At 37.4% G+C, this 12,629-nt stretch overlaps 1 protein-coding gene across 1 annotated transcript in view; it reads left to right on the top strand.

The window, feature by feature from the left end:
• The window catches only part of PARD3B (par-3 family cell polarity regulator beta), a 943,196-nt gene that overhangs the window by 837,616 nt on the left and 92,951 nt on the right, over positions 1-12,629 (top strand). The window contains exon 21 of the mRNA XM_054585774.1: positions 9,803-9,938. Within this exon, the coding sequence (XP_054441749.1) occupies positions 9,803-9,938 (136 nt within the window). The remainder of the gene's footprint in view (positions 1-9,802; positions 9,939-12,629) is intronic.

The following is a 12,629-nucleotide window of genomic DNA, read 5'->3' as shown; positions in this document are numbered from 1 at the left end:
TTGGATTGGCTAATTATTATAACCTTATTTAAAATGTCTAGAGCTCAGTATTTGAGCATGTAGGTGAAAAGTAATGAAAGGAATTGGATAACACCAAAAATGTTCTGGATAAATTCTTGGACTTAATTGCTATTGGGCTAATCATGTGAAAATACTGCATGTAAAATTTTATACTTATGAGATAGTATGACTGAACACCATATATATGATAATTAAGATAGACCCCACAATCACATACCTTTGGGACCCATGCATCTCCTCTGAGTGTCTGGACAGTTTATTATTAAATCCCTTGAATGGGTGGCTAAGGACTAGTTTACATATCTCATGTATTTAGACAGTTTTGTCTCCTAACATTTAGTGTTGAACCTCTAATCCCAATTTCTAGCTTCTTGTAACTGAAACCTTTGTTCTTTCATATAGTTATTTTTTTTCTTTGTCACTTTTGTTATTTTCCAACCTTTTCCATTGGAAGGGGGAAAAAGATTTGTCATGTGAATAAGAAATTACTATTTTAATCTGCTGACATTTAGTTACCACAGCATCCAATAGCCTATCCTTACTGATATACATATCTAAATTTTAAAAACTAATATATATATATATATACACACACACACTACATCCATTAGACTCTGCTTCTTTTCCCTTGAAATTTTGTAATCAATTAGGCCTTATTTTCTTACTATCTAAAAGGAAATTTCTAGGTGTCCAGCTTTGGGAATGAGTGGCTTTTGATGGCATTTTGTAATCCCTTGGGAGAAAATGAATGTCTATGTTCTTTCCTCTGTGGAAGAGGGAATTTTATGGAAGCCTAGGAAATCCCAAGGTTTTATGGCCTGCAGCCCACAAAGACTTATTTTTCCCAGAATTGACTCTGAAAGTTTAATTCCCATCTAAATGTCAGCTGTGTATTTCTAAAACGCAAGCTGTGTTTGATTTAAGCCTAGAAGATAATAATTCCATCTTGGAAGTCCTGCAGTTGTTGGTGAGAATTTCTTTGATATGTGTATATGTTATATCATTAATTTGCTTGACTACCTTATAAGGAACCGAAGTTGATTGTTTATTTCTCCTTAAACCATTATTGTTCAGCTCAAGAACATGAATAAGTTAAAGTAATACAAGTTTTATAGGTTTCTTCCATTTACCTTTTTATCAATATTTCATTAATTTTATTTTGGACCATAAAACTCTTTGAGAAAACTTGTAATGTTTCTTGTGGAATCCTGTCTTAAGTTAATTTCTAAAGCCATTACATGAGATGAAAATTGTGTATAGTCTGAATAAACCTTGAAAAACACTGAAGGAGAAGGCTGTTTTGGACCCTACCTAGACTCACTAATCCACTCAACACTGTTTCTTTTAGCATGGCATCAGAGGGCTGTTCCCTAGTTGAGCACCAGCTAAAGGAGTTGGCTTGCAATAAGGGGCCATGTTGTACGAATAATGCAGATCTTGAAACACTGGAACCATGTTCAGCACAATGTCAAGTTTACATTATGAGAGGTGCTTAGGAACTCATGCCAACTGAGAGAAACCAACTCAGCTCATATCCAGGGCATGTGCTCATTCCATGGAATGGCCAGTAGGAATACTACTTAAATTGCTATTTTTCCCCAGATTCCCATTTTTCTCTAAGCTCAAATATTTGGTGCATCAGTTAAATGCAGTTGTGATGCCATGTCACTATACTTCAGCCGTGTGAGAACAGCTGTAACTACATAAATTATAATTGAGAGCATGGTTTGTTGATCATCTTTAATAATAGACACAGTGGATGCACAGTTCCAGATTGATCGAAATCTGTTTTTCTTTGCATCTATGTATACTTGTTTTGCAAAGATGTTGAGTAGAAATGAAGGGCTAATTTTGCAAGCATGCATTGTGAACTTTTCAACTATATTTTAAAATCTTAAACAACTGAAATTACCATATGAAGCACATAATACATTTTTTCTGTGCAAAAATTGGCAAAATGTGTCTAGACAATATGTATCATATGCTTATACATAACTCTGAATGTGTCCAGTATTTGTGTAAATTACTTAAGGCTCAAAACACTGCACTGTGTTGGAAGAAATATATTAGAATGCTATACAAAATATGAAAAGCTTAAATGGATATTTCATGACTAATGGCAAAACTGGCTTCTGAAATTTGAACACAGCCAGGAGGTCATTGTATAGTATCAGAATAATGCAATTATGTGTTGCCGGCTTATAATGGTGTGTCAAAGCTATGAATAATAGCTTGTGTGCTGTTGAATTGTGAAAACACTGTCGGTATCACTCCTAAGAAATTTCTACCTTTGCTCGAAATGGAGATGGAGAAGCAGACTGTTCTGATTAGAGATGATCTGCTTAGAGATTGGCCTCGCATTGTCTCAAGTGATAAAGAGCAAAGGTAGAGCAATGCCTTTTTATCAGAAGAGGAGATGACATTGATCTGGTGAGATTCACAGTCACAACAATCAATCACATGGGAGAAAGTTGTCGTTCATGCATCAATGAGATTGGTTTCAACGATAAATGGTAGCAGTGGTTCATAGTGTGAGTAGAAATGCTTGCCATTATACAATCAAAAGTGCCCAGGGAAGGGGGCCTTTATTTCTACTAAGGCTTGATTCATTGGGGGTCAAGGTCCAGTCCAGGGTTCAGATTTCCAGCACAAATCTTCAAGCTATAGGAGTCAAAGTTTAGCTCATCAAGTTAGGGACAGAGAAACCTAAACAAGGACCTCAAAGAGAGCAAATGCTGAAAGCAGGAAACAGGTTGAGAAAGACGAAAAGGTCAGGCTCGGGTTGCCATGGCGAAGTCGGGCCCAGGTAAGCCAAGTGACATTGTCAGATTATTGCTTCTAGGTCAGAATGCCCCAAGCAGCATCAGCATGGCTGGGGAAAGAATTATGTTCAGGATTACAGGCTGAGCTAATACATCATTGTGCTTTGTGGTTTTTCTTCCTCTTTATGACCCTACTTGCATATCAACCTCTCTGCATTGGTTTTTCAGCTTCCCCATAGGATTCTGACATAAGAAGTAATTTTGTTGAACCCTTAGTAATTTATACAGATACATACTTTTCAAAGTTGTGTGTGTGTGTATGCATAGAGCACAGTTTTTTCTTACATTCTACTATCAGTTTTCTATGTGACATTAAATATTCTCTTAAAATGCCTAAACATGGTTTCTTCACCAACCAAGAAGTAAAGGTCAGAGATAATTGACAAATGTAGTCCTAGAAATAAAGGGAGATCCTAGATGTGAACAATTTGTTTTGTCTGTTAATAGTATTATTTTAATAATATTATTTACTCTTTCTCTAAACTCATCACTCTTAATGTAGGATTTTTTAGGCAGTCATTGCCAGCAAAAAGTTATTAATTTCAATTAGTTGTCTAATCAACACGATAACTTAAATCTGATAGACATTAAATGTCCATATGAGGAAAAGCATATTCTTATTATTTGGGGAAATATTTTAGCAAAATAACTTGAAATAGAGGTCACCATCATAAATAGTGATGATGAATCCAGAAAGAAATTAGAAAGAACTCCCAAATGTTCATGGATACTCAGCTGGAGTCCCAAAATTTCACTGGCCTAAACCTTGAAAAATCTTACTTGTCAATGTACCTTTCAGAAAATAGGTATTCTTTATAAGAAACTGGAGGTGGGGGGAATATAAAGAATTCACATAATCATAATATTTACTGAGTGTTGACACTGGATAATTTTTAAAATTTCAAGACTAAAATATCACTTAAAGATTTCTATAGAATTAAGCCCCATTAAAAGCCATTATTTAGTATTTAATCTCCTTTAAACAGGCACACTATATAAATGTATTTTTATTATGAATAGCAAATCTGTAGAGTATTAATGTAAGTGCTGTTGGTCTGTAGTTTCTATAAATCTTCAAAAGGCTTTTGAATTAATGATCCTGAGTGCATTTATAAAAATCTCTGAAAATTTTTATTAGACAGGGATCTTTATCACCAAAAGAAAGTAAGTAACAGTTGTATCCATGACTATCTCTGGCCTCAGCTGAATATTTTTTTCCCAGAAACTAGTTTGGGACTTAAAGTAAAATTAGTAAAATAAGATTGCATATAGATTTCATTATATTCTAGATTTCATTTATGTTAGCAAGACTGTGAATGCCACAGAATCTCAGGTACTTTGAGAGCTCTGTTCCCACTTTGGGAAAAAAAAACTTTATATATATATATTTATATATATCCCATTTTATAAGACAGAACTATGGTACTACTGAATTTGAAGGTTAAAACTATATTTTTTAGGTCCTTGAATGCAAAAAGACGAACAACCCTTCCCATGGGGGAATAAAACAGGAAAAAATATAGCATCTTGGCGTTCTTAAAAGCATACAAAGGTGTTTGTCTTCACTCCCTATCTTTCAGGAGACTAACCCTTTTTGAGGAATTCCTTCAAACCCTTTAAAATTCCACCCTTTTGTTAGTACAGAAAGATTGACACCACATTTATGTAATTAAAAAGTTAACAATAAACATCAAAATGACATTTTATAGTAGCTTCATTAAAAAATTAAAGAATCTATCTAACCCCAAACTTGAAAACACTCCCTATTCTACAGATTATTGTTGGCATGCATTCATCTCATTTAAACAGTTGTATTCAGTGACTTTGTAAGGATTACTACATCCAGGTAGGAATCCCCTGTTAAGGGTCCACTTTGTAAAGACTGTTGCTTAACTACATCACTCACTCTGGCGCCAAGGCTGGCATCTGCAAATGAGGGCAGTGCTCACCAAATGTGAAAAAGCAAATGCCTCCCCTTCAGAAGAAGAGCCCCGTGTCCTGAGGCTATCTGAAATAACACAGCTCTTTGGAGTTAACCATATGCAACTTCATCATAGTTAGGATGCATGCACTTATCTACATGCCTGCTTAGGCATACACACAGAATCATCCCAGATTAATTCACAAGTCCAACAGGGGTTCATTGTCAGCGATCACCTCCCTCCTATTCAGTCCTTGGTGAACTTTACCAGGAGCGGCCTGGCTGCCAGTCAGTCCTGGTCCTGACCAGAGTTTCTTTCTCTTTCACGTGGGATCTTTGTCTTATGCTGATTCTCTTTTACACCCCATTCAGTTTTATATCAGTTTTCCCACATAAGCCTTTTAGAAATGTAATATTAATTATCCAGAAATCTCAGTCTACAATTGCTCCAACATCATTCTTTAATGAATACAGACTTCATTGCATATATTTCTATTACTCTTGCTACTTTTATTTCTATTTTTATTGCACAGATCTGTGCAAATAAAAATGTATCAAAAGGTATGGCTATAAATGTGTTCTGCTAAATTCCCTCTGCCTTGACACGCCTGTGAACTGCTGCTACAAAATGCCTGCTGCATTTTAATGCCTTTCTCGAAAGGCAACATGATATGGTAGAAATAACAATGGCTTTGGAGTCATGAACTCCTGGCCCACCATTCAACGATTGTGCTGCTTAACTTCTCTGAGCCTCAGTGTACTCATCTGTGAAATGTCAGTAATAGTGTCGTCCTCATAAATTTGATGAGGATTAAATGAGATGAAGTGTATAAAGCATAAATATAATGTTTAGTGCATTATAGGAGCTTAATAAATATTGCTTTCCTTTTTCCAGCCTGCAGCAGTAATGGAAGGAGACTATGACATGCCCAAATGATCACTCATTTTAAAATGTACTTCAATTGAATTAATTATGAACTAGGAAGAATAAGGTTAGATTTCAAAGGAGCAGAGAATGCCTTACTGTGATATTTATTGCATATGGGTACGTATTACCATAGGTGGCTAGGAAAAAAAAGACATGGTTTCTGAACTTCATTACGACTTCAAACTTTATCCAGCTCTCAGCTGGTGTAGGAAAAGTCTGTTTAACTACATATCTGTCTTTAAAGGCATAGCCAGTATAATTTACAATAAATCACTACAAAATAAATCTGTCTTGTTATACTGTTTAAATTCATTTAACATAACATTTCAGCACATTGAAAGTATATGAATGACACTGATCACTAAATATAGATACAGCTAAAATAGGAAACTTTTAAAAAAAAAAAAAAAAAGGGAGAGAGAGAGAGAGAATGGCTAACTTTATCCAGTGAACAACTAATACAGAATGCCTAATTTTCTAACTAGCAAGTTGGAGATGGGGTTATTGATGCTTTCCCTGATTTTATATGGTTGCAAAGTATGTGAGTTACATCATAACCTGACATTACTTCTGAAGCTGTTAAACAAAAGACTTGTTAGAATTACTACTGCTAAGTTCCATAAAGCCAGAAAACTACAACAGATAACATGTAATAGAGAAAGAAAAATAGGAGTCCATAAAAAGTAATTCTGACAGCTAGCCTTAACTTTCATTCTTGCCCAGTGCAGTGCTAGAGGACCCAGAATCTAAGATATAAATAAGAGGAAGGAAGAGACGCAGGTTGGAAGGCAGTGTGCAATGGGGGAAAATCTAGTCTTTGAAACCTGGCAAACCTTGATCATCATCTGTTAGCCATGAGCCTCAGATTCCTCATCTCTATGGAACAGAACAATAAAACCTACCTTTGAATTTTATTTAATATTTGGAAATACTTACAGCACCTGTTACACAAGAGGTAAAAATAAACTCAAGTGCCAGCTCTTGTGGATTAGTAGTGGCTTTCTGCAGTTATCAGTTGAGAAGAGTTCTGAGACCCTGTCTAGGGTCATTGGGAAAAAAATGCTGGAATTGATTGGTGATGTCTGCTCTGGGTAGAAAGTGGAGTAAATAAAAATCTGTTTGCTATATAGGTTTCTGTAAATTATAACTATTCTGCTTATTGCCACTATTATGACAAAGGCATTTTTATATTCTTTTTCAAATTTCTGCATCTTCAACACAAAATGGAATCAATTAACTACTTCGGTTACAATAGCTGTGCATATCGTTTTTATTGATGTGATGGTGAACTTGTGTATATTATCTGCAGAGAAGAGCTAAAAAATGAAATCAGAATTTGCTACTCTAATTTTATTATATAAGACACCCACTTAGAAAAAATATGACACAGGTACTAATAGTAGAATGGGAGTTGGAGAGAAAAAAAGAGACTATAACATTGAGATGTAGTCCCAGGTTATGACAGGATTGCACGGTATCCCCTATCTCCTTTAAAACATTCTCACAGGGGAGAAGGAATAGCATGTTTTGAACTTAGATGGTCCATGACTTTCTAGACTTTTTTCCTGTTTTTTCTCTGAGGCCAGATTTCTTTCCTGCATGAATGGTCATGTTCCTGTCAGCCATAGGAGATTTTCTCTCTCCTAAACACCTGATTTTGTATTCCTGCCCTAGTCCCTCTATAGATCTGAGATCTAAAATCTGATTAAACCCATATTTTTAAATTTATGTATTTATAGGCATATAGAATAGTTTACAGTCTGAGTATGATTTTTTTACCCACCACAAATGTAGGAAAATGGTGGGGTTTTTTTTAAACAGTGCCTATCTGTTTCTTTTTTCTTTCTTTTTATTTTATTGCTAATGACTTCATTCTGCTTGAATTCAATGTTTCAGTTTCTTTGGGTAAACTCATAGACTATGTATGTGATGTTTGCGCTGTGTTGATTACAGTCATCCGGTGAGTTCGAGTAAGGCTCGTGCACTCAGCGTCCTTGGCAGAAGCCTACACGTTGGATACAGGCGCCACAGTCAGCTCATCATACTCATGTGTGAGGGAAGTGGTTCCCAATAGCTTCCCATTGTTCAGGGAAGTATATTGGGCCTCCCATTCTTTTCTTATCTTTTTCATGTGCTCAAAAAAAATCTTATTTTTTTTTAAAAACATGGCATAGGAACAATTATTTGGGAGTTTTAAAATACATACTGAAAAAAAAAGGTGATCTGTAAAGATTCGTCTTTTCTTAATCAAAGGTATCAGCTGCTTACTGACCCTACGTAGGGCAGGTAGGAAGCTGAGAACCCAGCACTAACCTTGTAGAGAGTTGTATAATATTAACACGTGGACATTCTTTCAATTAACTTGCAATCTAGTTTGGGAAGAATGCTTTTCCTACAATAAAATGTTTAATCACCATTTTCTTGTTATAGTTTACACATATAATGTTAAGTGTTTTAACAAAATGATAGATAACCTCTTTCTATTGTTTTCAGAGATCTTATCTTATAAGAGCTCTTACTTAAACTTAAAACCCAGCTGTAATATTTGGAGATCTTCTGGGCATGTAAAGCTCTTACCTTTCTCAGTCACACCTGTCTCTCCTGCCTGCTCCCCTCCCCATACACCCTATACCCTAGAGCAGTGATATTCCTACACTCATGAAACATGAGTGTCATTAGGGTTGATAACTTGTTACAAATTGAGTTAAACTACCAAAATTTGGAAGTGATGTACTTTTGTCACTAGAGTGAATTCAAAATATCCCTAGTCACCAGCATTCACCTTTATTCTAATTTGCATCCTAAATGAGAGAGGGAAGAAAGCATCAACTGGTATGTGTGTGAGGCAGGACAAATGAAGTGGAGGACCACCGTCTGTCCCAGATGACTTACTTGCATTCCCCCAAAGCAAGGTGCTTGCTCATTTCTGTCCTCTGTATAGCCCTTTCCTCTACCCAGAATTTTCTCATCTCATTTATCCAGCTGTTGAGTATCCTTGCATCCCTCAAGGCTCAGCCAAGGTGTCACCTCCTTTATGGAGCCTTCTATGATCTTCTCCTATGCCCCTGCTCTCTCACCTTGTCAAAGTATAAGCAGTCTCTATTTTCTCAGCACCTCTGCAGACCTCTGTTATATTGCCTGTCACAGTGGACTGTAGTCTTCTTTATCTCTATCAGTCCCCTAACTCCCAGACTGTGTGCTTTTTGCAGACAACGACTGTGAATTGTTCATTTTTACTTTCCCAGATCTTAACTTGAGGTCTGACACAATAGGGCTCTCAGTTATACCTCAAATGAACCAAAGAAGCTGAACAACTGTTGAGTTCTGCCTATCATTCTTCTCTTGTTTCCTAGCCCTGAATTGTATCACATGGGTGTTGGTTCTGTTGAAATGATGGGGACAAATACTAGCTAAAGGGGAGTCACTGGCCGACCAGTTTGAGGTCGAGTGGATGGGTCACTGGGGGACCTATAATTCCTGAGAGAGAAAAGTGGCTAAAGAAGAGAGAGACTCTTGGATAAGTAACCAAGATGACACACTCTATTACCACCACCTTTCTATTTTTCTTTTTACTTCTTGGAATGGATTCATCTTTCCTTTCCCTATGCCCAGCCTGTTCCCATATATTGACGTGTGCATGTACCTCACCTCCTCCTCCCAAAATTCACGAGTCTCATTGAATTGAAAACTGGCACATGCCCACTCTGAGTCACAGCCAAACTTCAGGCCAAACAACTGGGCTCACATGGGCAACAATTAGTTGAGAAAATGAGATACCCACATTGAAATGTTACCAAACTCTGTGGGTATGGCTATAAGAAAAAATATGATTGTGCTTTCAATTTCACTAAAGGTCAAGACCTTATCTTACCTTCTGACTCAAAAGGCATTTCTTAATCTCGGGTTAGATGGTCTGATCCTTGAAGCTGCAAGTATGCACATCAGGACTGTTTTTTTGTTCCCTGTTATTAGTGATTTCACAGTTTTCCTTGCATATTTGAATGACTTTATTGAGTCTTCTAAATGTTGAGGTCAGCTTCTTTAATGAGAAGATCGAAGAGTGTTCTTCCAGGATGACGTACACTGTGTGACTGCATTTATGTTCTGTAGTGGCCGTCCCCTGAGTGGAAGTGCTGACCGCATCCAGAAGTTGCGGAAGGAGTATTATCAGGCTCGGAGGGAAGGTTTCACGTTATATGAGGACGACGAAGGAAGAGCAAGGCCATCTGATTACGACCTTCACTGGGTAAGCACATACCTGCTTCCAAATATTGAATGCTTCTTTACTGAAATAGTTTAGAGCAAAGGAACTTGGCCAAGGATGTTCTGTATACATCGCGTTGTCTTCAGGTTACTCCAACCACAGAGTTCCTCTCCCCCAGAAGTCATTCACAGAAAGCAAAGCACACTAATGTACAGTAGTTCACTTTAATTGCTCCTGTATTTACTCCCTATTGGACTTATATACCAGCTTGGGGTGGAACAGATGTTTACAGTTTTAAAGAGGACGAGGAGTCTTTATTATCATCTCCTGAGCCTTAATCCTTGCCCTCCATCTCTTGAGTCTAAAATATCTAGGCAAACATTAATAGAACATGCAACAAAAGTCATCTCATTTTTGGAAAATGGCTATTAGAAGTAAACATTAGAAAGGCTGTCTTCAGAGATATCGATTGTTTGTATATTGCATTTGAACAATTCATATTTTTGCTCTTACCAGACACTAAGATCATTTTATTTTGAGACAACAGCAATTTTTGTGTTAGAGGATTCTCTTTGTCAATCCTTTAACAGTCAGGGACAGAAAAGAATACTGCGACCTCCTAAAGGCAGAGAATCTTTGTTTTTCTTCAGGGTAACATGATTCATTCTCCTGCCTTTTTCAGAGAGGCAAAGCTGTACTTACAAAGTACATTTGACTCTTGAGCATCCACAAAAATGCCCCAGAGGAGGGTACTAAGAGCTTTATTAAAAGTACATGTACATACTTAGAACTGTGCCTGACACTGAGAATTTGGTGTTCACTAAATATTAGCTCTCATTGCCAGCATTATTATTGGAGCACAGCTGTATGTGATAATAGTAACCTCCTCTTTGTGAGTCAGCTCTCACTCACTCTCTTTGATGGTTACTGCCGCCTACTACAGTTCGTAATGCTTTCTTGAGAACCATGTAAGGAATTCTCTTATCCCTGGTGGCCACTAAAGACACCAGCTCTTTTGAAGGGCAAATCTATTAAAGGAAAGTGCTCTTTTCTGATTTTCACACTTATATTCATGCTCACAAGGTCAGGATTGGGAGAGCAAAGTCCAGTGTCTGAGCTGATTCCCTCTAGGTTTCACTCCAGTGCTGTGGCATTTAATGTGTGACACTCAGCACTTCCACATTGCTGTTTAAAAGTTGGTTTCAGCATCCACACGGTCGTACAGAGCAACAGAAACCCCTTGACCCAGTAGGCTGTTTCGCGTAGGATAAATTTTTAACAACATTCATCAGAAATGCACCCTAAGCATAGGCAGCCTCTAACCAAATGGCTTCTGCCTCTTCCAGAGGTGGGCATCCTGTGTCTGTAGGTCAGAACAATCAGCTATTTACTGGTTTTATTACAGATGTTTGGAGTAAACAGAATGACATTAGCAGTGATGAGGCAACTGGCCACTTAAATTCTCAGTAACAGAAGAAACTTATTTCTAGAGAATAACAATATAGATAACAATTCACTGCATTTCAAACTTAATTGAGATCAACTTACTGACTTTGATGAGAAACTCTTGCTTCTTAATCAAACAAACAAGCAATAAAGTAAAGGGAAGTACTTTCCCCCCACAACCAAAACAGAACACCATGTTCTGTTGCATGGTGCATTGAAAAGTCCTCCATCTCAAAACCACTACGAGCAAAATAAGACACGTATATTTAGAGTAAGCAAGTCCTGCTTTTTTGGCCTTATTTTATATGATCTCTTTATATCAAGCCAAAAGGATAAAAATGCCTCACCTTCATGGGACTTAAAGACTTCTCTGACCTTCACCAAACCTGAGCTAGGTAACTGTACCCTTAGGTCCTTCCTCTCTTAATGATTCTATTTTTATGCCAAGCAAAAGTGTAACTAGACAAACAACTGAGTGCATAAAGTGTCTCTATTTTAATTTGTGTTTCCCATGCTTGCGTGTGTTGAGTGTTGCCTAAAGTGGCGGGTTTTATACTTCCCAGACAATCGGGAACTAAGGCTTCCCAAAGGGACGCTTGGAAAATGCTCTGTCATAAAAGACGAGAGCTTTTTGTCATCACCTGAGATACTCCAAACCAGGGATCAGAACCTCAGCGCCCTTTCCTGTCCTCTTCCCAAGCCAAGGAAAAACACTAGTATCTTTTGTCCAGCATAGGCCTGAGAAATCATACCATTGTCTTGCTACTTTCGGAGAGGTCTAGGAAAGCAAGTTTAGAAAGTTAACATTTCACACCTGTTCATCAGCGAGATCCAACAAGGAGGCTCTTGTAAATGAGACTGTGGTCCCTAGATCGTGCTGGTCTTCAGCATCAGTTTTTAAAATCCGATCAACAGTCCACCAGGGGGATGAATGGGGCCCAACAGAGGACCCGCAGGTGCTTCACTGGGTGGTCATCAAGGTTTCTGACTGAAAGTTCTAAAATTATAACATTACTTCTGATCATTTCTAAGCATCAAAATAGTTCAGCTTCTCTAACACGACCATATTCCATGGTCAAGTATCATCAAAAAATACTGTCATGGACTCAGAACTCGCCAAGTCCAGTACTTCATTGAGAGGCCTAACAAATATTTCCAGAGTCCCATTATACAAGGGAACTTCTGAACTATTAAGAAGGAAATTAGGAAGAAGAGTTACCTAATCATTGCATTTAAAGTAGTTTTAATATAGGCCAGAAAGAAAGTAGCTCACAAAAGTCTTCAAAG

The sequence above is a fragment of the Pteronotus mesoamericanus genome, unplaced genomic scaffold, assembly GCF_021234165.1.
Source record: "Pteronotus mesoamericanus isolate MK-2021 breed Mesoamerican mustached bat unplaced genomic scaffold, CSHL_Meso_final contig_90, whole genome shotgun sequence".
Classification (NCBI taxonomy): domain Eukaryota; kingdom Metazoa; phylum Chordata; class Mammalia; order Chiroptera; family Mormoopidae; genus Pteronotus; species Pteronotus mesoamericanus.
The sequence above is the reverse complement of the archived record's forward strand: the minus strand, read 5'-3'. Positions and strand labels throughout refer to the sequence as shown.